Source organism: Microtus oregoni, unplaced genomic scaffold (genome assembly GCF_018167655.1).
Source record: "Microtus oregoni isolate MIOR12 unplaced genomic scaffold, Mior012 000000F_ref0000247, whole genome shotgun sequence".
NCBI lineage: Eukaryota > Metazoa > Chordata > Mammalia > Rodentia > Cricetidae > Microtus > Microtus oregoni.
The window spans coordinates 67,726,723-67,753,647 of NW_024543059.1; the positions used below are offsets into that span (position 1 = coordinate 67,726,723).

General features: G+C 45.7%; 1 protein-coding gene across 1 annotated transcript in view; it reads left to right on the forward strand.

Moving 5' to 3' along the window:
- The first annotated feature begins 2,431 nt into the window (after positions 1 to 2,431).
- Positions 2,432 to 26,925, forward strand: part of Dapp1 (dual adaptor of phosphotyrosine and 3-phosphoinositides 1) — a 50,120-nt gene continuing 25,626 nt past the window's right edge. The window contains exons 1-3 of the mRNA XM_041656138.1: positions 2,432 to 2,591; positions 19,455 to 19,577; positions 23,578 to 23,711. Of these exons, the coding sequence (XP_041512072.1) occupies positions 2,491 to 2,591; positions 19,455 to 19,577; positions 23,578 to 23,711 (358 nt within the window). The 5' untranslated portion in view covers positions 2,432 to 2,490. The remainder of the gene's footprint in view (positions 2,592 to 19,454; positions 19,578 to 23,577; positions 23,712 to 26,925) is intronic.

Sequence of the window (26,925 nt, forward strand, 5' to 3'; positions counted from 1 at the left end):
AGGCATAAAAGAAATAAATTATGAGAAAAGCAACAGCTAATGTATCTAACATAAAGTGTGCTGTTAAATCTGATCTAGTATAAGTTATGCTGTTAAATATTTCTGTGTACACCCAGCACTTTGTAGACACCAACTCTTAATTGTGGTAGATAGGACAGAACGATACTGCATGGGTAGATCTGAGGCCAGGGCTAAGAAGGGGGGGGGGGCACCTAGAGAAAGGGAGTAACATGCAGGAGGCTGTTATCAAAGGAGAAGGCAATAGATGGGGAACAAGATAAGAAAGGGGACCAGGATTTATCCCTACTGCATGTACTGGCTTTTGGGATCCTATTCTCTTTGGATGGATACCTTGCTCTGCCTAGATATAGTAGCAAGGGTCTTGGACCTTCCACAAGGCAATGTGCCTTATCCTTTCTGAGGATTAGAGGAGGGTGGGGTGAGAGGGTGTGTGGAGGGAATGAGAGGAGGGGAAGGAGTGGGAACTTGGATTGGTATTTTTTTATTTATTTTCTTTTTTTTTAAACCTTAACCTAATAGGGTTTTTTTTTTTAAAGATTTATTTATTTATTATGTATTCAATGTTCGTGTATCCCTGCAGGCCAGAAGAGGGCACCAAATCTCATTACAGATGGTTGTGAGCACATGTGGTTGCCGGGAATTGAACTCAGGACCTTTGGAAGAGCAGGCAAAGCTCTTAACCACTGAGCCATCCCTCCAGCCTGGTATTTTTTTTAATCTAATAAATTAAAAAGAAAAAAAGGAAAGGGGTCCAGAAAGATTGAGAAAAAGAGAGGGGGTCTTAGGCTGTTACTTCCCCCTAAAAAAAAATAGGAAAAATGGAAGCCCCAGAATGTGCTAAAATGGGAACAAATGAAGTCAAACCTGAACAAAGGGCTACAGGAAGGGAGAGGCAATCTGTTGCACTGGCTGTCCTGCTGTCCCGCTGTCCCACTGTCCTGCCCGCCCCCCATCAGTGCTCACGGTCCCTCCCTACCCTACAAAAGCACTATAGTTGCTTTGTGTGCTCAGTTATGTGTGTGTTAGCAGGGGTGATTCTCCCCAGGACTGTCTCTGGGAACTGAGGAATTTCAGTGGCAACCAGAGGAAGCCAGGCCCCCGGGGACCACTGGGAAGAAGAGACGAGAGGAAGATTCCTAAGGAGACAGCAGCAGCCTCTGACTACTGCCGCTGTATAGCATGCTCGCCCTGATCTTCATTCTAGCAATTTCCTTATGATACCCCATGAACTAGCCCCCTGGAGAACCCCAGTTCATCATGGGATAATGGAAGAGGTACATGCAGAGAGGAGGCTCCTTATCCACCCACTGCCGCCCTTCCAGGCAGATGAAATTCGCCCCTGCATAGGAGTCTAGATAGCACTGCATCTCCAGCCTACATCAATCCACTGAAGGCCAGTGAGCGCTAATGTGACCGACTCCCCCTCACCAGAGGACCAGACAGCTGCTATTCTGTAACTTTCTTTTGAGGTCTTCTCACTGAATCCCTTCCCTTGTTTATTTATTTCTGTTGTTTTGAAACAGGCTGGCCTTAAATTCACCATGTGGAGGAGGGTAGCCAGAAACTTGTAATCTTTTTGTCTACCTCCTAAGTGCTGGGATTACAGGACTCTCTTTGGTGTTGGGGATGGACCCCAGGGCTTTGGGCATGCGTGTGACATGCGTATGACAGCCTTAGCCCCCTGTCCTTCTTCCATAAGAGAAACAGTAACTGTCCCCCCCGACCTAAGTAAGCTTCAAGGGATCTTGGAAAGAAATTTGGAGACAGTACCAAAAACAAGCTAGGATCAAGTGGGACAGGTTGCTTGACTCTAATTTTTTTTTTTTTCATGACAGGGTTTCTCTGTGTAATTCTGGCTGTCCTGGAACTCACTTTTTAGACCAGGCTGGCCTCGAACTCACAGAAATCTGTCTGCCTCTGCCTCCTGAGTGCTAGGATTAAACGTATGTACCACCATACGTTACTTTCTTTCTTTCCTTCCTTCCTTCCCTTTTTTTTTTTTAAACTTTAATTTTTTTAAACCCACTCAGAAAATGTTTCTGATATAGAAGTTTCCTTGGTGGTCCTTGCGCCGGTGTATGAGGTGGGTGTGCGCATGCCCCTCTTCTACTTTTTGCCTAGGGGGAAGCTCCAGTTTGGCGTCCTCTGGAGAGTCAGAACTAACAGTTCAATCCTGGGTGGGTGGTCTTGCTGTTTCCTTTGGGCAAAAACTGACTTGGTGATGCACTGTGGGTGTCAGAGGTGCTGCGAGTTTGCACACTTCCTGACTGACAGAACACCCCTGCCTATGCCTCAGGCCCGGGGTGGCAGTGTCAGTGGGCGGAGCAACCAAGTTTCACTTCCTCGCTAGTGGGAGCCTCAGCCACTGCAGGCTCCTGTCTCACTGAGGAGCAGTGTGTGTCCAGCCCTGGAGCCCTTCTCTCTCAACAGCACCTGGCAGGAAGGTGGCCATCAGAAGCAAAGGAACGAATGGGCAGAGCGGAACTTCTAGGAGGGAACATGAGTATCCAGGATCCCTCAGAGCTGTGGGGTCGATCCGATGGAGGAGCAGACCTGCTCCAGGACTTGGGGTAAGAGTGCTTTTTCAAGGAGTGTAACTTGCCACTCCATATCAACGTTCCCTTCAATCAGTGAATAGCTTCTGTATGTCTCTTCCCTCTGCCACCCCAATCTTCTACCTCGCCATTCTATTGATTTGTGGGAGCTTCCTGGGGGTGGGGGATGATTCATTGTAAAAGTGTAAGCTATTTTTGTTTTTTTAAGTGAAAACAGACTGAGAACCTGAGACAAAAATCAATGGTTGGGCATCCTGTAACAACTGGGGCAGAAGTGGGGTGTGTGAGTGGAAACTCCTGCTTTCTTTGATAGTGTGCTCATTTATCGCTACCTTGGGGCTGAAGAGTTCTGAACGCTGCCGAGGCAGCGAAGAAAGGCCACACTGTTGCGAGTAAAAGGTTTTTGTTTTTGTTTTTTTTTTATTCCTGAAGAAAAAGAAGGAGGAAGTTTGTGCAGCAATCTGGTCTTTATGGTTCTTTCTTCTGACATGGCCCTTGGGAGCTCTTTCATAGACTATTTTCACAGTCTCTGGAAAGGCAACACACCCTCTTAGCCAGCACAGTCCAAGAACTAGGTAGCGACAGCTCGGATTCAGAGAGGTCAAGAAGGTTAGGCTAGGTGGGACCATCAGAGAGCATCACAAGGGAGCCTGACGGCACTGCATGGGGACTTTTAATCAAGATGAAAAGGCTACTCAGAGAAGAAAGGGGGCTTCCTTGAGGACCGAGCCTTGCACCCAAACACTGTGCTTCCCAAGAGAGGGGATGCTGGACTTGCTGTCTGTAAGTAGCTGGAATCCCTCATCGCCCAGTGACATGAGACCTACTGTCATCTTGCAAAGGATGAAAGTGAGCCCCAAAGGGTTAAACCCTGTCCTTAGGGGTCACATCAGTGAAGTAAAGCTTGACAGCACCTGCTAGAGGCCCCCTTCTCCTCTAAAGATAGGTGGAAATCTCTGTTTACACTGAAGAGATTGTATCGTTTTGGGTTATTCTACTGTAAAATTTCTCACGTCCCTCAGCTGGCTCAGCAGGTAAAGGTGCTTGTGGCTCAGCCTGACCCTCTGAGCTCTTTCCCTGGAACCAGGGCTGTGGTGGAAGGAGAGAACTGACTCCACGGAGTGGTCCTCTGACCTCCACGTAAGTGAAGTGGCAGGCAGGTACCCACATACTCACACACACCATGTACACCTCTAGTAATAATGAATTAATAAAAATTCTAAAAATAGGTCTCAGTAATTCTTTAGATTTAAAGCTAAGGTCTTGGCAAACCAGATTTGACAGCTAGGATTTTCAATAAAGGAAACTCCTCAAGAGGCCATCAGGGTCCCGGAGTCTCTTTGCGACTCTCTTTGACTCTAAAATAGAAAAGGTAAGGGCTCTTCTGAGAGCATCCAAATCAGGGTTAGAGGCAAGCAGGCCAGCTGCCACCTTTCTGCCCAGCTCCGGAGGCTTTGTAGCTATGTTTTCAGGCCCCTTGGTCCACTGGAGTATGACACCCTAAAGGAGAAGTCAGCCCCAGAAAATATTCGACTCTGTCTCTTTAATTAAATCCTGAAAGCAGGATCTATGCTTCAGAGCGCTGAGCACACAGAGGACACGAATGAACCTGTGTGTCTGTGTCCTGTGCTGACGCAGATCCCGGGGCAGAATGAAGCCACTGCAGGTGACCCACAGGCCTCTCCCCCTAAAGAACAGACACCTGACCCCAAGTCCTGAGGGCCTGAAATCAGTGGTGTGTGTGTGTCCAGACTTCTCAACATCAGAAGACCTGGATATTTTCTCGACTGTCAGAGTTTGGCTTCAAGAACAAAGCAAACTCTGGTTGTATAAACTGTTCTTCAGCATGGGGAGCAGCCTTCTCTGCGCACAAGACAGGCAAAGGACATTTTTATTTATTTATTTTTTTTTTTTCGTTCTTTCCTTTATGACTGGCACGATTCAGGGTAACTGAGGACGACTTGAATTTCTTAGTCTTCGTGACTCCACCTTTCAAGGGCTGGGATCACAGGTGTATGGCGCCACACCCCATTATAGTCAGGACTTCCAGTATTTGAGGCAAGCGCTCTACCAGCTGAATTACTTCCTCAGCCTCTGTTTTGTTTCAATTCTTGGTGCCCAGGTCATGCATGGCACACACACACACACACACACACACACACACACACACGCACAAACAAATCTGTCTCTTGGGTGGATGGACATGTTTCCTTCCCCTACAAGTACTTAAAGCAGGACTGGAATTGAGACTCAAGTTATACAGAGTATATTCTCTGAAGTATTAAGTACAGTTTTAGCTTTTATTTTAGTTCTGTTAGGTGTGTCCCTAAACTTCGATATCACTAGTAAGTTCTCGTATTCTGTTTGCTAGTTTGGGACCTTGTGGCTAATCACTTCATGGAAGTGCATTTTGCATGTAAATTCACCCATTTCAACTTTAAGGGTGCAGCTGGCACTATTAGCATCACTTGCCTCCCTTGAAAAACAGGAAAGAACATATTTCATTTCAACATAATCAATGGTCTACCTGTGTGGGGAACAAAAAAAAAGCCTTGATTTCTAGAATTCCTTTACTTCCAGACACTGGCCTGTTTGAGCTGTTTTGCTCTACTAAGGAATAAGCAAATAAACGAGATGGCTGGTGATTTAACCTCCATCCTGCAAAACTGAATCTCTAAATGCCAACAGAAGCCACTCTTGGCCCCCGGCACCCCAGTGACAAGCTCTTCATAGGAGATAACCAGAGGAATCGTGGCAAGGACCTGCTGCCTCTGGCCGGATTCGGAATATAAATGAAACTCAGTCTTTGAACCTTTAATCCACTTTGGTGATGTATGATCTGTACCAAGCCAGAATAATCCAGTTTTTTCGAAGCTCCATTTAAAAAAATTTTTATTTTTGTCATGGATAGATAAAAGATGTCTAGATTTAATGCCTTAATTTTTAAATTATTTTAACGAGCTTCTTCAGCTATTAGATGTTTCTTTTTGTTGTTGTTTTGTTTTTTTGTGGTGCCGTGGATGAAACCAGGGACCTTGTGTGTTTTATTTAAAGAGATAATTCAGTGGAGGCGTACACCCACAGGAAGGGGCGAGGACTAATCTTGGTTCTCTAGTTCCCATTTTTCTTCAGGCTCTTGAATATGTCATTACTGTGAATTAGACCCAGAACTGCAGCAAGTCCATCCCTGGCCGTCCCAGAACACATAGGAACACTGGCTGTATAGTCTCTAAAGGAGACTTGGGCCCCAACAAGCCACCCAGCTCCATCAGAGTGCCAGTCCAAAAGCACTTATTTTCCTCGTCAGTCCTTTAGTGAGCCCCAAAGGTGAGGAGAAACAAAGCCCTGTTTGTTCCAGAGGTGTAGGAACAGGGCAGGCCCAAGCAGGAGGGGAGGCAATGAAAGCTGGGCTCTGTGGGATCAGCTAGGTCCCTTCCTAGGTGGGCGTGAGTCAGGCACTGGGAGGCTCAGCACGCTGGCCACCCAGCCACAGCTTCCCACACCCCAGCACCCCAGCAAGGACCACAGGACTGTCAGAACCCTCAGGGCAGGAGGTGGTGTTGTGTGGGCCTTGTGTCCAGTTTGTAAAGTCTTATCTGAAAAAGGATTATAACCCAGCCACAGACACTCCTACCGAGAGCATGGACAGGGGAGCAGGCAGAGCACACTTCAGGTCTACCAGGACTTATAGGTACGGGGGAGAATGGTGGGGAGTCCTGTGGGTCTTTTAGGACTCAAAGACAGATCCAAGGAAAAGCTCCAGATGAGTCTCGGAGGAGCTTTTAATGGACGATAAGGCAGAGCCGGCTATCAAGGGAAGGTGATGCAGGAAGGATAGCCGTTGGCATGGCAACTTCTGCTGACATAGACGAAAGCGTCTGTAGGGGTTAAGACAGATGTAGATTAAGCTTCCCTGTGAACCTTGCCTGGAAGTTCAAAAATAGAACTGTCCTCCTCATCGATCCTACTGCTGTGTTCTAAGAGTCCCTGGAATTTGAGCCAGGGATGCCCCGTCCCCTCTCCTTACTGAGTCCATCGGCCCTACTTCCTACCTCAGACAAATTACACAGGTGTTAAGACTGAGACCCGGGAGTTGGCTGATTCCAGTCCAAAGCTCTTGTAGTCGTCATTTCCAGAGAAACATAGAGCAAAATCTGACTCTTCAAAAAAAAAAAAACAGCTGAGTTCTCCTCAAGGACTGACATTTTCATGAGGATGAATCCATTCAGGAGACCCAAACAGTGCAAAGCTGAGATCATAGGTTATGATCTAACTTTTAGCTTCTGAAACTAGATGGATGGCCCACTGTACAGAGAAACAGAGAGAGGGAGAATTTTTTTAAAAAATGAGAGTTCACCTGTCCTTAAAAATATTTGCAAAGTGGGGAGCGTATGCACGGGCACTCCCAGCAGTTGGGATGCTGAGGCAGAAGGAAGGCTGGTGAGTTTGAGGCCTGCCTGAGCTAGATGGGGAGGCCCTGTCTTTCAAAAAGGAAGGGAGGAAGGAAAACAACCTTTGTTGTTTCTCACCAAGAGAAAGTCAGAGGTTGTCAGAAAACAAAACAACAACAAAAAAGTCAGCTTTTTAGTAAAGGTACAGGTGACAAATGATTTTGGCTTCATGACTTCCCCACAGCTGCTCATACCCGCTACTGTGACACTAGACACACGTAAGAGAACACGCACACACGGTGTGATAGGGCTCCAACCAAACACTAGCTGTGGATAATGGCATGTGGATTTTATTCTCTCTCTCTCTCTCTCTCTCTCTCTCTCTCTCTCTCTCACACACACACACACACACACACACACACACACACACACACACTTTTCCCTAACCATTTCAAACTGTCCAACCATCCTTAGCTCTCAGTCCATACAAACCAAATGGTTGGCAGAACTGGCCCTTGGCTGGCAGTTTGCTGGCCCAGGAAGTGCACAATGGATAAATGCCATGAATTCCCATTACAAGGCAGTCACTTTGTGAACCCCGACTCTGGCCTCCCCAAAACACACTTACTCCAACTTTACAGGTAAGGACCTCAACAATCCAACTGGCTAAAGCTCCAGGGTGGCTGGATTCAATGCAAGCGCTTATTTTGCAAAACAGGTACCTTCCCTGTGGTGACAATCATTAGCTATGCTCACCTACTATGCAACCACTCTGTGACCTTCCTGGCATTCACAGTGCTCTATTAGGCAATGTGAGGCATTCCTTTCAGAAATACGGTTGGTGACTTTCAAAGCCAAGTGAACTGACCAGGTGGCAGACATAAGCAGTGGGGGCTGATGGTCTCCCCGCTGGGCATTTCTGCTTTGTTGAGCCTCCCAATTAAATAATCATGGTGACCGGTCAGTCTTGCAAGCTTCACGCACAACGGGGTCTTATGGCCTTTGCCTGTAGGAGCATTTAATTCACATCCTGTTGGTGTTACCCACGCAAGAAAGTGAGGAACCTACTTCTTGCCATATGCCCAGGTTTACAAAACCCACATTCTTGACCACAGAAACAACTTCCTAATTTTCCTTCAACTTCTCTTTTCATTAAAATGGTACACTTTTTGGTGCACACGTGAACTGAAGGAAAAAAAGAAAGTTCTATAGCTTCTAGAAACCAGCACAACTCACTATAACTATAAAAGCTGTCGGTCTTTCACTACTTCACAATAGATAGGCCGTATGGACCGGCCAGCATCCCAGTGAGCCAGAATCTTATTCGATTCTGTGTATGTTCAGTTTTCTGGGCCTAGAAAAGAAAACAAATACAAAAAACAGGCTAAGAACGTTATCAAGTCAGGAAGTGTCAACAGAGAGGTGACCCCCGGAAGAGTGATGGGCTTGTTTTTCTATGGACTATTCTGAAATCTTGAATTCTAAAAGTAGAAGGCGGCTCTTTCGTGGCTGTTTGATGTTGTGTAATCAGTGAACTGTCTGGGATGTTTTGGTGCTAGCGAGTTTCCTCTTAAATTGTGTTTGTCTTTTCCTCCGCTGGTGATTCCCTTCCACTTACACATTTGGGAAGCTGCCCCACAGGTCCCTCGCATTGGGAGGGGCTGCTTGGCTGCATTCTTTGCTCGTCCACCCATTCATAAACGCGGCTATGGAAAGAGGACATTGTGCAAGGCTGGGAGGGTCTGGAAGGAAAGCGTGGAGTGTGCAGAAGCAAAATGCACCCTGTGCACAGCAAGACCATGCAATAGTTTGGGCTGAGGGCCTTACGCTGCCTGGGGAAACACTCTGTCTCTGGAAGGACACATGCAGGGGGGAAGGTGGCCCTGGATGATGTTTGTCAGCTGAATAAGAAAACATAGCACTTTATAGGGGTGGGGTGGGTGCAGGTGGGGTGGGGGTCATGAGTAAAGAGGTAGCATTCAGTCTGGCCAGCTCTAGCCAAGCAGCCACCTGGCTGATGTGCTATTTCACTTTCAGAACCAGGCCCATAAGGTTTTTGTTGTTGTTGTTGTTTTTATTGAGTTATATATTTTTGTCCAATCCCTTTCCTTCCTCCCCTCTCCCCTTCTACTCTCTACCATGATCCCCCCATACTTCCAATTTACTCAGGAGATCTTGTCTTTTTCTCCTTTCTTTGTAGATTCATGTCTCTTAAGGTCCTCTTTGTTGTCTAGGTTCTCTGAGGTTGTGAATTGTAGGCTGATTTTTCTTTGCTTTATGTCTAAAACCCACTTATGAGTGAGTACATACTGTATTTGTCCTTAGTTTTTAAACCCTTGCTTGATTCCTTGCTCAGATAGTAACTTTTTCATACTCTAGCTGATGCTCCCTGCTCCTTGCCTGGAGCTGAACTTAGTCTTGGCACTGCCCCTTGTCCTCCTCCAGATGCTCTGTGGCACACTCCCAACCCCACCCAGCCCAAGCTACCCAATTAGTATCTAACCATGTTATCTGAATTCTAAAAAGATTTGCACCTTTAAAATGCTTACGTGTAGCCATTTAGGATTGACATTAGGATTACATGAAAGAATGCTGTATTTTGGAGACACTTATGAGATTATATAAGCCTGACATATCGTGGTTGAAGGAACCCCAAAGAGAAGGCTTCCTCTCAGACCCCGGATTAGGCACAAACCACACCCAAACACCTGTTTCACAGAGAGATCCTTTATTGAGTGGGGAGGAAAAGTTAAATCGGGTGCTTTCTGACTCAGGCTGAAAAACAGCAGCAAATGACCTTGCAGGTGTCATTCTAAAGAGGAGAAAAAGGGGAGGTCTGTGTTAGAAAGGGCTAAGGTGTGGTGGTGAAGGATGAGGGAGAAAGGTAAGGGGTAGGGGTACTTGTCCCTCTGGATAGAGAGGAGACAGGTGTGGAACACGCACTTGGCGGTTTATAAAGGTAGAGGGGGAAACCTTGTGTTAGGATGCGGTGCTTAATTTTATTTGGACGTGTTAATTAGTGAACCAGCAGCCTCAGGAGAAGAAAGTGGCCAAATAAGGGAATAGACTTTGGTGGCTAGCTTGAGGGTTGTAATCTAACGTTTTCTTTAGCAAGGTGGAGGGGATGGGGAGAAGGGCAAGGCCTGCCAGAGCCATACTCCAGTGGACTAGTGTCCCTTCCGTGATACGTCAATGTTACTTAACAGTTGCTCATCAAAAACTATATAAAAGACAGAGCAAAAAGTTAAAAATGTCTTCTCCCTAAAGAATAGGTACTGTTGGGCCAGAGAGATGGCCCTGTAGGTAAAGGCAGTTGCCACCAAACCTGACAATCTGAGTTCGATCCCTGAGACCCATGTGGTGGAAGGAAGACCCAATTCCAACAGGCTGTTCTCTAGCCTCCACATATATCCCATGGCATGCCCATATACACACACGCACACGCGCGCGCACACACACACACACGCACGCATACACAACTCTCATGCACACGCACACACACCTCTCATGCACACACACACGCACACACACATACCTCTTTCTCATATACACACACACGCACACACACACATATCTCATACACACACACACCTCTCTCTCATACACATACATGCACACGCACACACATCTCTCTCACACACACATACACACCTCTCTCATACACACACACACACCTCTCATGCACACACATGCATACAAAGTAATGGGTATTTTTAAATGGAAGCATTCTTTCAGCTATTTCTCAGTCTTCTGTGTGCTTGAAGGTATTTATAATAAAAAGTTAAAATTTTATTGATCTGTTAATTACTAAAAATTGGGAAATAAGTCAGGAAATGATGCATGCCTTTAATCGCAGCATTCAGGAGGCAGAAGCAGGTAGGTCTCTGTGAGTTTGAGGCCAGCCTGGTCTACAGAGCTAGTTCCAGAACAGCCAGGGTTGTTATATAGAGAAACCCTGTCTCAAAAAAATAAAAAAAAAAAGTAATTGGCAAATAAATACATTAGTCATTTCTACCCAAACAGCATGTCTACCTAAAATGGCATTGTTCAAAAATCTTTCCTGTCTTATAACTATATTTTTCTGTGAACACACACACCACATACACAGACTGAATTGTATTCATCATATTGCTCTGGCTTTTTGGTAGGATATCTGTTATCTTGGTCTTTGTCAAAGCAAGTGTTGGATCTCATCTTGGGGTGGGATCTTGTTAAACTTAGGATACTGGGGTTAGTCTGGATTCCAGGGGTTCTGAGATAGATCTGATTAGCAGATGATATGGACTCTTTGGATGCTTGTAGAAAAATGGAATTAATTGCGTGGTCATCACGTTGTGTTTGTGAGGAGGACGATGAGGTAGCTGGGCGTGAGTGGCCGTGGTTCAGGAGCCTAGAACTCCTCAGGCAGTTCACAGATTGCTGACCCGGATAAGGGATGTGGGCGGGAGCCAGGCACTCCGTGGAACACTGTAAGTGACTCACACCCCAGGAAGCAGAACTCTACTACTTTTGAATTCTTTTGTTTTGTTTTATCTTTGTGTATCCCCGCCCCCCACGGCGTGAATTTTTTTTAATGTAATAAAAGATGTTGTGAAAACCTTGAGACTCACAAACACCTTCTAATTCCTTCTTTGTGTGCTGAGGGCCACATATTCCTAAAGCTGCCTAGGTTCTATCACTGCTTCTATTGTCCGGACTCACACCTGTGCCTTTCACGTATTTTGGGGTGACATTTGAGCCTTTGCAGGTGTCAGTGCTATGATGTTCGGGAGTCAGGCCACCTATTTCACCCCTCCTTTTGGAAGGGAGCCCATCGGGAGCAGAACTATAGGTCGTTCATTTTACCTTTTCCCTGGGAGCCCACCTTTTGTCAAAGAACAGATGCGGGAGTGCTTGTCAACCCGAAGCCAAAACTAGAACTCAAGGCTGTTGACTTCAGCCTGGTGACGTCACACCCTAATAACTCAGTCCCCTTCCATCCAGCGCTTGCTACTGGTGAACTAAACCAACACCAGTTGGAACCATGTAGTAGATATGAGCTGGAATAAGGATCTCCCTGTCCATAATTTTTACATCTTTTGAGGTTTAGGGCTCTTTCCCGTACCCACAAGGGTAGGTTGTTACTGGTAAGAGTAGTCCTACGACAGCTAACCCCGAACCAGCACTTTCTGAACAATACAAGAGCGAGCAGACCAGGTGCCCAATCCACTTGATTTCCCTCGGGGACAGAACCTTCTGGGGGATGCTTGGATTTGGCATCCTTGACCAGTCAGCACAGGCAATTTCAAGTTCCTACCCACAGCAGGCTTTTTCCAGTGCAACCTAAGCGTTTCCTTTCTCACACCCTTTGGGGACTGATGCTCTCACACTGTGCAGGATGGCCTGGGGGCTGAACACAAGGACTTTGAAGTTTCTAGCCTAGTCTCCAGTTAGTGGCTACGTCCTTCAGCCGCTCCCAGTAGCTAACACCTCTGGGCCTGGGAATCTGTCTCAGGGGCTGCACTGTGAGCTTCTCTTTGTGTGACTGCTGTATTCTCTGCCTCTGTTGTCCAGATGGCTGGGTCACTATCTGTGTGTTCTCTTATTGGGAGCAGTGAACCCCCAGATCCTGAATTTCTTGTAAACAACTCAACCCTGATCTGAGTGCCTACAGCTGCTCTGAGCACGAGACCCTCAGGAGTTCCTGATGGCAGGGGAGTGGTTTCTGGTGCGTTTGGCTGGGGCCTGGCTATCAGTTAAGGAACCCTATATAAGCTGCCCCTGGACACAATAAAGGGGGCATTCTTGGGACATTTTGGCATCAAGGATGACCTGTCTCTCTGTGTGTCTTTGTGTGTTTCAATCTCCAGCCCCTTGCCCGGTTCACGAATACTATGGCGGTGCATAGAGTGCAGAAGGGCGTTGTGCGCTGCATTCTCTAAGTCATACTGCTCCCAACTGCACAGAACACATATACTTCTGCTTGGCTGGGTGAGCTGTGGGATCCAGTGTTCTCCATCTACCTCTCTACCCTCCGTTTCTCTTTCTTCCTCTTCCTTTCTTCAATCTCTCTCTCCTTTGATTCTACTTGGAAGTAGGTCCTGATGAGACAACTCTTGCCCGCCCCCCAATTCCCCATCTTTCTCATTCATTCTTTCCCTCATCTTTTGAGGTTTGGGTTAACTATGTAACCTAGCCTGGCCTTGAACTCCTAATCCTGCTGCCTCACTCCTTGCCTGCTGGGATTCCTAACCTGCACACCAGGTCCTGCTGCATCTCTGTCCCTTTGGTTCCTGCATCTCTGAGTCACCGCATCTCTTCTCCCATCCGACTGTGTGCTTTCATGTCCCAGAACATCCAGCTTCAGTCCTCAGATTCCAATAACAGGTTGATCCTGTGGCTTCAGTTGCTAGGTATTTGCGTGCTGTGCCTCTGCTGTCACCCCTGTCTGTTTCCTAGAGCCTGGGACAACTGGCCTCACTATTTATGCTAGTAGGGCATATAAATGGGACATTTAGAGCAATGACATGGAAAGTCCCAGCCATGCTGATTCCATCACCAAAAACTCCCTGCTGGAAAGACCGTGGGGAGACTCAGCCTCCCCCAGACAATGTGCTGCGCCTACCTGAGCCGTTTTTGAACTTCCTCAACCCTGTGTACAGCTTCTGATTGCCTCTCTCTAATTGAGAAGTTTAGTTCAACCCTGTGGGTGTGTGCCTTCATACACTTCTATAAACAAGACCATCTTGTCTTGGATATAGCCTGACTGTAATACCAACTGCAGCACTAAGAGCTCTTGAGCTAAACAAGAGATGTTTTCATCCTACACTGACAATCTCTGATGACACAGAGAGAGGCCAAGTGCTTTGCCTTTCCCACAGTTGAAGCGTCCAGCTCTGGTTCTATGTCCAAATGAACACAAATGAAACCAATGCTCAACCAATCCAATTGTAACAACTCAGATCAGATCAACCCAAGAGAAGACAACTTGGACCAGGGAAGCCCAATGAGGTCATTTCATGTTTTGGCACCGCTGTGTTCACAAGGAATGTGAAGCCAACCCGTAGGTTCAACCACAGATCTGTGCCTTGGCTTTAGGGAAGGAGAGTGGCACAGCATTGCGTGTTGCAATGTTCGGAGAGTGTCACTGTCATTCAAAAATGAAAGCAGTTTAAAACAGAAGGAAAAAAGGAAGAAACTATTGAGTTCTTGTGCTAGCTATTCAACTCCAGAGCCTTTTCTCTCCTTTCCTACAACCAGGGGTTTCTATTCCTGCTTTAGGTTCAAATGTATGACCCTTTATTACTCTAGACAGAATCCAAGTTCCAGATCACTGCTCTTTCCCAGCAAGGGGGGATTTAATTAAATATATGAACAATCTGAGCCAGGCAGTGGTGGTGCACGCCTTTAATCCCAGCACTCGGGAGGCAGAGGCATGAGGATCTCTTGTGAGTTTAAGGCCAGCCTGGTAGTGGAGCCTTACCTAACATGTGCAAGAGTCTGAGTTTAACCCTCCAGTACTGCCAGGAAGGAGGGGGGGAGAGGGAGGAAAAGAGACAATAAACACCCTCAATGAATATGCAAACCAGCAGCTTTTCTTGCATTATTTTGCATGACTCCCAACATGGACCCAGTGCTTCAGCTAGGCATTGTCCTGTCCCTGTGTGTCATACATAAGTTGACTCCAATGTCTTTGCTTGTGTACTTTCCTCCTGAGATGTCCTTTCTCTCCCTACCTAACAGATCAAATATCCGTTCTTAAGCCCAGGTCACGATCTCCTTCCTTCATGAAGCTTCTCTGGATCTTTCCTGCCTCCCGCAAGATCCAGTACCACGCAGCACTAAGATGTCAGCCGTGAGGGGTTTCTGGTTGTGCTAGTCTGAAGACCCTTCTCCTGTAATACTTTGCCTCGCTCTTTTCTCCCAATGTCAAACATCAAACTCAAGCCATTAGGGATCCTGAAGTGAATGAAAGGTCTCAGGATCGAGGGTCTTTCATGTTTATGTTTCTCAAATTCCTAGCGGGGTCACTATCGTTTGGGCTGCAACAGGTCAGGGGCCTGGGGGACAGGAATATATATATTTCTAGCAAGATGTCAGTGCTGAAGAGGTGACCAGACCAGATTTTGAGTAGCAAGACTTTGCATTGATTTCCAGCGGCAACATCATTAGTGGTCTGGTAGTGAATTCAGTGGTTGATATAAATATTTGTTCAAAATAAATATTAAAAATATAGAAGTAAATAGAATGCAAAAGGATAATTTTTTTTCTTGTAACATTTCATTTTTGAATTGCTTTATTTTGTTTTTTTTGTTGTTGTTGTTTGTGTGTTTGTTTTGAGAGGGTTTTGTTGTGTAGCTCTGGCTGTCCTAGAACTCACAGAGCCCCACCTGGTGTGGGTGTTCTTCACATACAGACACAGGTGTGTGTGTGCGTGTGTGTGCATGAGTATGTGTGTGTGTGTGTGCGCGCGTGCATGAGTATGTGTGTGTGCGTGTGTGTGCATGAGTATGTGTGTGTGTGTGCGTGTGTGTGCATGAGTATGTGTGTGTGTGTGCGTGTGTGTGCATGAGTATGTGTGTGTGTGTGCGTGCATGAGTATGTGTGTGTGCGTGTGTGTGCATGAGTATGTGTGTGTGTGTGCGTGCATGAGTATGTGTGTGTGCGTGTGTGTGCATGAGTATGTGTGTGTGCGTGTGTGTGCATGAGTATGTGTGTGTGTGTGTGCGTGCATGAGTATGTGTGTGTGCGTGTGTGTGCATGAGTATGTGTGTGTGCGTGTGTGTGCATGAGTATGTGTGTGTGTGTGTGTGCGTGCATGAGTATGTGTGTGTGCGTGTGTGTGCATGAGTATGTGTGTGTGTGCGTGCATGAGTATGTGTGTGTGCGTGTGTGTGCATGAGTATGTGTGTGTGCGTGTGTGTGCATGAGTATGTGTGTGTGTGTGTGCGTGCATGAGTATGTGTGTGTGCGTGTGTGTGCATGAGTATGTGTGTGTGCGTGTGTGTGCATGAGTATGTGTGTGTGTGTGTGTGCGTGCATGAGTATGTGTGTGTGCGTGTGCGTGCATGCAATGACACATACCATGTGTTATTTCGAAAGTTTTCAAGTCTGTTCTTCAAAGGACAGAGCATAAATGATACATAAACTTAGACCAGCAAACTAAAACCCTAAAATCCAAAGGACACTGGGATGAAGGCAGCAGGGCTGAATTGGAAGCAAGCTTACTGGATCCAGCCTACCTGTGTTCTCTGTGGTTGAATTTATTTCCTGCACCTCACTGAGAGGCAGCTATGAAAACTATTTAGTGGGTGGGTGTTTCCTAATTTGCTGCTGCTGCAGCAGGGAGGAGATAACACCACTGTTTCCTCCAAGGTCAACTGCTAGTTTTGATATTCTTACAAACCCAGGCAAGAAACGTGCTGTTCAAGTCTGATTGCCTATGCTCTGTTAATGCCACGGACCTTGCAACTGTGCTCTCGTGTAGGGATAAAAGGTGACTTATAGCACATTGCTTCTAAAACACAGTTACCAGTAGTAATGTCTTGACTTTGTTTCTCTACAGAAAGTAAGACCAAAAGACTTGAAGTAGGAAAATAAGCAGTTTATTCTAAACTGCATAGCCAATACTACCAGTGGCTAGGAGAATGTCTGGCATATTAGTGGTATATAATTTAGTAAAGTTTGCAGCTTGTTCTTTTTTGCAAAAGTTAGGGAACTGGGAAAATGTATACTAGAAGGTAACATCTCAATTCATGAAAATAAGGTTTCCTCTCTGGATATTGTGACTCTTGATATCGTCATCTTGACACGTGACAACCTGAAGTTTCTGCTGGGGGGGGGGACACCACGTGGTTCCTAAGCTAAAGCGTTTGGAGCAGCTGGAGCCACTGAAGAAGAGATTCCAGCGAAAGCATGGCCTCCTCTCCCAGCATTGCTCACTCTGTTCCCCATGTGCTTGGGTCTAAGATGGATGGAGGCTCTCATTAGCTCATGTCTTCTCTTAGCATTGCCCGCTAGTCACCTGGTTCCTTACTGCACTTCATTCTAAAAGTATCAGTCTTAGAAAGGTGCAGGGAGAAATGACAGTGGGGAGCTCCCCCCCCCCCCCAGCAGGCTCTGTGTGAGCTCCCTCATGCAATTCCAAAGAGCCCGGAGCTCGCTCAGGTGGGCCCCCATGGCAAGACCAGACAGACATAGTGCCTCTCTGTTTGGCACATCAGAACTTAACTTTTAGATAGAATGCAAAATGCAAAACTTAAAAGGTCCTCAGAGGGGATGAGGGCTCTGGGTAGCAAAGGAAACAAGAGCCTGTGATAAAAAAGGGTAGGTAAAGGTGATGGATGGACAGACAGAGAAGGGATACATCCGGGTGCTTTCACCTTGTGTAATTCCACCTATGAGAGGGTTCTGCTGAAGAAAGGGCCACTAGCAACTGCAGGGTCAGGAACCGGGCGAGTGGGAGACACAGGGAGCAACTTCCTTCCACGGTCTCACGGTTACTCTTCACTGCCCAGGCTGACGCTTCGTGCACCGCCACATCACCACGGATGCCTGTGCTGTTAGCAAAAAGATGTTCCTTCAGATGCCTCCTGAACACTGTTTATCTCATCATGACGGTATTATCTGAAGGACTGGCCATCTCTGCCTCACCGTCACCAGCACCCTGGGACTAGAGGTCCCTGCAGTTGGCAGCTACCTCTCGTACCGCTTGTACCTAGCTTTCTATTATCTGAAGTAAATGGAAATGATACAAATTAGAATAAGGAAAGGGATATCATACTGGAGAATTCGCTAGGTACAGCTGAGTGACTCTCGCCGCTTCGTGACAGTGACTAACCTACTGAGTACTGACGTGTCTCACTGTTGTGAACATGAGCAGTTCTCACCGCTGGCCTGGGATATACAGCTGCTCTTATTCTGATTTTGAATATAACGGAGCTGAGGTTCAGGCAGGTGAAACAAATTGCCTCAAGTCTTGCTTTGAGAGAAAGGCGTTACCTGAATTAGGACCCAGACAACATGGCTCCGGGGTCACTACCCCAGTTACCACACTGCACTGCCACAATGATGTTCTTAAAGACTAAGTGAAGGACCTGTCACTAGGATAAAGGTCCAAGGTGCAGAGCCATGGCCTAGAGTGTTCTTTATCCTTGTAGAATTAGGGATCTGTGATTGAAGCCAGAATTAAATGCTAGCTGAATTCATGCATGGGCACATGAGACACAGGTCTGTGGTAAACTGTCTCCTGCAGAAAGAAACAGGGAAGCTGAGGCTCGAGGATAAGAAAAGGACTTTTGTTAACTGTCTTCTTTTCACCACATATATGCACTGCCTTTTCTAAACCACAAAGATCAATTGAAAACACAGGCCCATGAAAAGATCAATTGAAATCTCCTTGGGACTTTCCCAACTCCTCAGATGTTCGTCAACTTGAAACAGTGTTTGGCTTGACAGGCCAATGCTCACTATGAACAGCAGGGTTCTTTGTGCCCAGCCTCATTTTTCTCGTGACCATGGACTGTAGGGCAGTTTGGTTTCCTTCTCATAAAACTGTCCTGCGCTTGGGAAAGAGTGACAGAGGACAGAAGAGGGAGAAACTGGTCAAAGCTCTTGCAGCTGTTTTGTTTTTATTTCTTTTTCTTTTTCCATTGTCATGCTTGTGTGTATGTGCACATGCTTGCATGTGTGTGGACATGTGTATGTTACGGAGCAGTGATGTGAAGGTGAACGGTTTGTTGATGTTGGGAATCCTTCTCCATAGCTCTTCCACCTTACCCACTGAGGCGACGTCTCTCAATTAAACTCAGAGCTTGTGGGTAGGATTGGTCTTGGTGAGCAAACTTGCTCTGGAGATCCCCTTTCTCTGTCTTCCCAGGGTGTAATGACAGGAACACTGGTCCATCGCCCCGGCCTCTGCTATGGCTGCTTTAGCTTGGGCTCTTTAAACACTGTTAGTTTACTGGGGCCACCTCACAAACTGGGTGGTTTGGCAAAGAATAATCCTCTCCCTCACAGCTTTGAGGGCTAGAAGTTCAAAACCGAGGCATCTCTGAGGTCAGCTCCTTCAGAAGGTTGTAAAGAAGACCCAGTTTGGGGTCTCCCACTCTCTGGCTGCCATCTTGGTCACACAGCATTCTCCTACATGGAAATCTCTCCTCAGCTTTCCTGTTTTACAGGATTCCAACCACACTAGAATCCATATATGAGCCCATCAGACTCACCTCCTTTTCACTTCTCTCCAAATAAGGTCGCATTCTTAGGAACTGGAGGTTTGGATGATGTGGGAACTGTCAGCACATAATGGGCCTATATCGCGCAGCTATGGACCTCTTCTTTCCCTCACACTCATCCAGGGGCTTCCTTGTCCTTGTGCTGGGATTGACAGGTTGGCCTCTGACATCCTTAAGATGGAAAATATTGCTAGTTAATCTTTGAGAAGAAACTCCAGAGAAGGATTGCCCGTGGCTCATCCCGAAGGAAAGTCCTCTTCTGGTTTTTTTTGTAGGTGGTATCATGGCAACCTCACACGCCATGCAGCTGAGGCGCTTCTCCTCTCCAATGGACGTGATGGTAGCTACCTACTAAGGGACAGCAATGAGCAGACCGGACTCTATTCTCTCTCCGTGAGGTAGGTGCTTTAGGACTTGGTAGATTTTGGTCCCATTGTCGACTGTTCACTTTACAGCACTCAGACTGCCAGACAGTAAACTCTCTGATTCCTGCTGAGTCACCAGATTAAAGGATTTCAAACTCGGAATAGTAAGACTGTGAAGAAATCTTCTCAAAGCTGGAGAGATGGATCGATGGCTGAGAGCATTGGGCTCTTGGAAATGATCCAAGCTCAGTTCCTGGCATCCATGCCAGGCAGTTCACAATAGCCTGTAACTCAAGCTTCAAGAAGATCTTATAGATCTACATGGGCACTTGCACTTACAGGAACAAACACACACACACACACACAGAGGTACATACACATCTTTCTTGTTCCATTCACTAGCAGGAAAAATGTGTCAAAACCAAATGAGACTTTGGAAATTATTTAATCTTAACCTGTCACTGGACACATGAAGACCTGAAACCCAAAGTGGTGGGCTGTCTGGCTTTATTCAATCAGCAATGAAAACAACATTGTCATCTGAGTTCCTGGACTCAGCTCTTTTTTGCTATTCCTTTCTTACCTGAGGAAGCCAAAATGATTTGTAACCCTGAGTTTTCATAGTCACAGACTGAAGTAGACAATGTACAACTTTACATTTTTTCAAAGTTTCCCCACGTGGTGAGTTAATCTAGCTCCTCTGAGTTGCACCTGGCTTGTAGCCCTCAGCCCCTCCCTGGCACCCTGGGGTCTAGTGGTAAGCAGTGAGTTTCCTTGGGTTCTTGTCATTTCAACTGGGTATGTAAAGGTTCTACAGGTTTTCCACTAATGATGGCCATTGTACGACTGTGGCAGCACCTCCACAAATCCAGGAGCACTTGGAAGTCATGCGGTCCCTTCTCAGTGCATTCCCTCAAGCCAGTATGGTCCTCTGTGGTCCCCCTGCGTCCCCCCTTCCTGTGGGACCCTGGCTGTACCCCTGCTGCTGTTTGCATCTCCTTTCCATCTAGTGAAGCAATTGGTTTATTTGGTGTGAGGTTTTGTTTTTAATCCCCTCATCTCTCTCTCTCCGTCTCCCTCTCTTCCTCCCTTCTCTCTGATTGGGAGCAAACTGAAAACTGGATAAGAAAATAAGAAAGTATTTCTCAGACTGGGGGAGACAGCTTAGTTGGTAAAGTGCATTCTTTGAAAGCACAAAAATCTGAGTTTGGGTCCCAAGACCGGAAAGAAAGGAATGGGGGGAGGGAATCACGAAATCAGCAATGGTATTATATATTATCAATCCTCTTGCTGTGGAAATAGATACTGCTTACTGGATAGCCAGCCTAGTCTACTTCGTGAGTTCAAGGCCAGAGGTGACTGGTGTCTGGGACAAAAACCAAGGCTGGCCTCTGACCTCCACAGTCACATACAAGTACACATGTATGCAGGTGAACATTCATGCATGCACACACACAAACAAATCCAAAAATTATTTCCCTAAACATGACAAATTACCAGAAAATGTAACAGCTTCCAACAACACAAACTGATCATACCACTCTCTCTGCATATGTTCAAGTCCAGGCCGAGCATGGGTGGGTTCTCTATTTAAATTCTACCAGCCTGAAATAAGGCTGCCAGCTGCAGCTGGGGCTCGTCTCTGGAACTCAGCATCTCACTGTTAACTTCCTCCTTGCCTTTTATGCTTTGCTTTCATTTCCCTGCTGTGGTATGGCTGGGGCCCTGTTCTCCTAGCTGCCTTTCAAGGACCAGCATGGACCGACAGATTCCACTTTAGGTTATGCTATGTGGCCTGCGTGATGTTCTCAGCATGGATGTGTGCTGCCTTCCTGGCAGCCCAAGCTCATCTCTCTGATGTCCACTTCTGGGGACAGAGAGGGTTCTCTTTCACGGAGCTCATGTGAAGAGGTCAGGCCCACACAGGGAATCTTCCTATTTTAAGATGAACCAATTTAAAGATTTAACGAACCGTGAAATCTTTTCACCACTCCATCTAGATTAGTTTTTACCTGGATAATTGGAACAGGGATATACACTCCATGGGATTAGGCTTGGGGCATCTATGAATGCTCCCTGCCAAGCCTTTCATTCCCTAGCAGTGAGTCTACATGCCTCTTTGAAGAGGGGAGGGAGAGATAGATAGAAAGTGAGGGAGAATCCAGGCAACGAAAGGGGAGGTATATCTACTAATATTTTGATGTTACCCTAGCAAGTTTTATTTATACATTCTCTAAGTATCAGGACTAGGGGCTAAGGTAATAGCTCATTCAGTAGCAGTTAAGTCTATGCAAGAAAAAATAAGAATAGCTTGAGTTTGACTGCCAGTACCCACATAAAAACTGAGCATGTTAGTATGTAATCCCAGAACTAGGGAGGAGGACACAGAATTATCCCTGGGGCTCACTGGCCATAGCCAGCCTTGCTGAGTCCATGAATTCCAGGTTCAGTGAGAAACCTTGTCTCAAAAATTGCAGGTAGAAGACTCTTGAGAAATGACCCCTGAGGTTAACCCCGGGCTTCCACAAACATGCACACATGTGCTTTTGCACACGTGTGAACACATATACATCATCACAAAGAGAAAATAAAGAATGGGGATGCAAAAACTACCAGTCCAAGATGGAATCCTGTTTTAGTGGGGAAAAGTTCTTGCTTTCTCTTCTTGACAGTGAAGGTGAGCCTACGACAGGGAGACCGCTTGTTAGGGTGCTGTAGCGCACAGTTCTCCCAAATATCTCAAATAAACATATAGATTGGATAATAAACGTATAATTATTGAATAACAGATATAATTAATGTTTTATATGTGTGGCTCATCTAATCATAAACTGTTTATAAACAGATTGCATGCATTTCATCTTCCTAAAAAATTAAAATATAAGCTGTTGGTTTTCATTACAAATACTTGGTAACACTTAGCGGGGAAAAGCTACCAGCAGAGGTGACAGACTCCATAGGCCAGTTGTTGAAAGGTATGATTATTTTTTATTCATCTGTTTGTTCATTCCCTTGATGATAGATATTTGAAAGCATGCATTCTGTACCAGCCATCTTAATTCAGAGACCGTGTTGGCAAGTGTACAGACTCACAGCACCCATAAACCCCAAATCTTGTTACAGAAGAGAATGCAGGAATAACATCAAAGAAGGAGGCTAAGTGTTTGGGTGATGGAGAAGTCAAACGGCACTCAATGTGAGCCAGAATTATCGTACGATTCTCAGTGAGAAGGCAGAATTTACTGGAAAACTCAGTGGGTAGCGAGGGTTTCTACCAGCAGAGACCAAGGGGAAGGTGAAAGGGACATTGGATGTAAGGAGCAGAGGTGGAAATAACTCCTAGAAGAGCAGCAGGTCCAGATGGACAGGGTCCTGAAGCTGACCACTGACAGAGCGTCCACTGACAGCCCCTTAGAACCTAAATTCAGAAGGAGGGCTTACTTTCCACCTGTCGAGTCTTTGTCTGGGGGTTTGAGCCAACCTTACAGTAGATTCTGATGCATTCCGAAGTTGGGGTGTGGATGATACAGTGAGGGTGGGGCTAGGAAGATTAAACGGGGACCAATAAAGTGAGGGGGGGAGAAAGCTTATGAATACTTTTTATTTCAAAAATGACAGCCTTAGAAATGTGACATTTTATTCAGTAGACAGTCTCAGAGGCAAGGGAGGAGAAGACGAGGGACGTATACCTCACTGACAGAAGTGGACTTCTGACTGACTCCCAGACAAGGGAGTACCAAGGACAAATACGTCATTCTGTCACCTCTGTCTTCCTGAATTTATGCTTTATGGACATTAGTGTTCAAGAGCCCTTGTGGTCAGTCCAAGAGGAGATGGAGGACCATCTCTTCCCTTCTGGGGGAGTGAAAAGCTAAAAGTATTCTCTGCCAGAAGAAATGAAGGACAGCCTTAAAACTCTTAGTATTCGGATGGCTTTATGTTCCGCGCTCTCAAAAGCTGGTGGTGATGCTCACTGCCTTCAAAAAGACTCATCATTTTTTAAATAACATTAAGCACTTTTGTTTTCTTTCAGAGGCAAAGACTCTGTCAAACACTTTCACGTCGAATACACTGGGTACTCGTTTAAATTTGGCTTTAATGAATATTCAACTTTAAAGGATTTTGTCAAGCATTTTGCAAACCAGCCTTTGATAGGAAGCGAGACAGGTAAGCCATCTTTGTCCGGTTGATATTGCTATAAACAAATACCTGGGGTGTGCGATTTCTTAAGAAGGGCTTTATAGTGCATATCTCTGCGTGAGAATTTGCTCAGAACCCAGTGACTCCTACTGGGGCTAAGAACATTGCATAATGAGAGACGGGCTGTGTACATCAAAGACCAAGCCTGCGTCACAGCCCAAGGTTGCCTGGAACTTTTGATCCTTCTGCTTCAGCCTCACAAGTGCTAGAATTATACACACATCCTGCCACACCAGGCTCAAGTTAGCATCGATAACAAACCCATCCTTGGTACAGTCCATTAGCCCATTAATCCGTTAACAGTATAATAGATTGATATTTCATGGTTGGGACTAAGCCCAAATCACCTCTGAAAGTTTGATCTGGTCCTCCTGTTTAAATATAATGAAAATTAAACCTAGCATTAGTTGTAAAGGAAACAAATTGTCTTCAAGGCATAATATAAACTGTAGACTTTACCTCTGAAATACTGTTCCAGGAAGAAGAAGAATAACTGAAGTAGATTTCAACAAATTTCACACTTGTTACTCTTGAATCTTATGCCTGTGATAGGAAATTGCCATGTTTAGAAACAAATTTCATGTTGTGTGGAACATTAAAAAATATGTATATGAAGGGGGCTAGAGGGATGGCTCAACAGTTAAGAGCGCTCGCTGTTCTTGTGGAGGACCTGGGTTGATTTCAGGAACCCACACCAGACAGCCCACTACTGTTGGTAGCTTCAGTTCCAGGGGTCCAACCGTCTTCTAGCCTTGTGGACATGTGCGTGCATGGGGTCCTTATACAAACAAACACGTGCACACACATACACATAAACAAAAATAAGTATCATTTTTAAATGTAAATATTAGGATTTCAGCACCCTCTTTAGGTGAAAACAAGGTACATTCTACAAAAGTATACATCTTCTCAAAATGCATTAATAGATTGTTCGTGGGATATTAAAAGCTCACACAAGCAGGAAGATCTTCATGAGTTTGAGGTCAGTTGGTTCACATAGTTTCAGGCCAGTTAGGGCCACATAGTAAGACTTTATCCTAAGGATTTCCTTAGGATGTTCTATTTTATAATACATACAGTAAAGAAAGCACAAGCCAAGAAGGATTTTTCTCCTTATCAGTTTAGGCATGGACACTGAAGGGAAACTGGGTCTGTGTGAAGCATGAAGCTGATATGTAGAGAAACATTTTTTTGGATGTAGGTGAGACCCAGAGAGCTTAATTTGAAGCACTTTCAAAGATAAATGTCACACGCAATGCCCACAGCGATCGAGTGCTCAATACTGAAAACATTGATTAGAAAGCATTTCTTATGCACAGTAAAGGTCCATATCTGCTACAAAGTTTTAGGACTGGACTTTCATATGACTTGGAAGGATTCGAAATTTCCCATTTCAGTATTTAGACAAACTGGAAAGTTAATATAAAAAACCATTTTGTCAGCCAGCATTCCATTGGTGTAGCAATATTAATCCCTGAGCTAAATGGGCATGCAAGTAGAAAAGGTTTATTTTGTCCGATGGCATCAGAGGTTTTAGTCCATGATATCTTACCCCATTGCCATCACAATGGGAACACACAGAATTGAGAGCCGCTTGCTCATGACCAGAAAGCAAGTGACTGAGTCCCATCTTCATATCCCCTTCAAGGGCACACCACCAAGGACCTAACTTTTTCACGCTGGTTCCACCTTCTCAGAAGGCCAAGCTAGGGGCCACGCCTTTAGCACACAGGCCTTTGAAGGACATTTTCTATCCACACTCAAGCACACATATTGGTGCTTGAATTATGTAACGTGTTTATCTATAAAGAAAGTAAGTAAAAGGTCACCTCTGAATTTATGGTTTAGAATTCCAGCTTTATTTACTCTAAATGATGATTTAAAAAAAAAATCTCAGTTTATCAACAGTGAGGAACCTGCCAGAGCCTGTAGCCTGAAAAACTGAGTAATACAGCCGATTGCCATAAATTTGCACTTATCAGTTTTCTCAGAAAACTCCCGAGTGGTCTTTCTGCCCATCAGTGTGGAGGAAAGAGCTGTGCCATCATTGGTTTCTGCTTTTGCCATGTGTGTGGCTGTGACAGACCCCAGGACGAATCAGTGTCTAGCACAGATGAAAGACACAGAAAAGAAACCACAAAACAGTCTCTTCTCTTTAAACTGAAAACACCAGGTTTACGGGAGAACATCCTGAACTCGAACCTTCAGCTTTAAATCTGTCCTTTTCCTGGTGGGACTCCTCTGGGCCTGCCCTGACAATTCCCTCCAGCTTTAACCAGCAGTGCTCTCCTAAACAAACGCACTGGGGATGGATACTCCTTTCCACTGCTACCTTGGCCCAAGCAAGCATTTCAGTTTCCCTGACCCCTGCCCTGCAGCTTTATTTCCTGCTTATGTTGAAGCGACTGGGTTGGATTCAATTCTTGGTTTCTAGCCGTGGAGCAGGGTGACTTCATTTCGACCACCTCTCCTTTTGTCCCTCTGATATTTGCCGTCAGTGTAGCTGGGCAAGTATTGGATGTTTATGAGGACTGCTGTAGCTGCAAAACCATTCTCATTATCTGCCCAGCTCCTCTTCTCCCCCAGCAGAGTCAGTTTTGCTGTTTAAACTTCTCTCGTAGACACTATCTAAATCTCTTTTATGGTTCTCTGTGCTCATTACTGGACCTTCTCAAAATTAGAGAAAGGTGCGCATCCTGCCTCCAGGCAGATTTCAAAGGCAGACTGAGACCGAAGTGCAGGTAGGGTCACCTTCACCCTGCCTTTGGAGCAATAGACAGCCTCCCTGTAAATACATTATCCTGACTAAAGAAGTCTCACGGCCAAGTGTAGTGGTACCTGCAATTCTAGTACTCGAGAGGCGAAGGCAAGAGGATCACAGGTTCAAGGTGAGCCTGGGATACACAGCTGGGCGGAGGGTAGCCTGGACTGCATAACAAGACCCTGGCTTTAAAGGGGACTGGAGTGCAGCTGGCGATTAATGTGAAGGGTTTAGAATTAGAGTTTAGGGAAGTGGTTTCTTCAAAGTTAAATTTTCCGTGCGTTATTGCTATGGCTCCCATTTTCCTTATCCTGTCCCTTGGCTGTCCCCCTCTCCTCGCCATTATCTGATAAACAATTTGCTCTTTGGAGCTTGATTCAGCCAATGGACGTGAGCACTGAGTTAGAATACATTCACTCT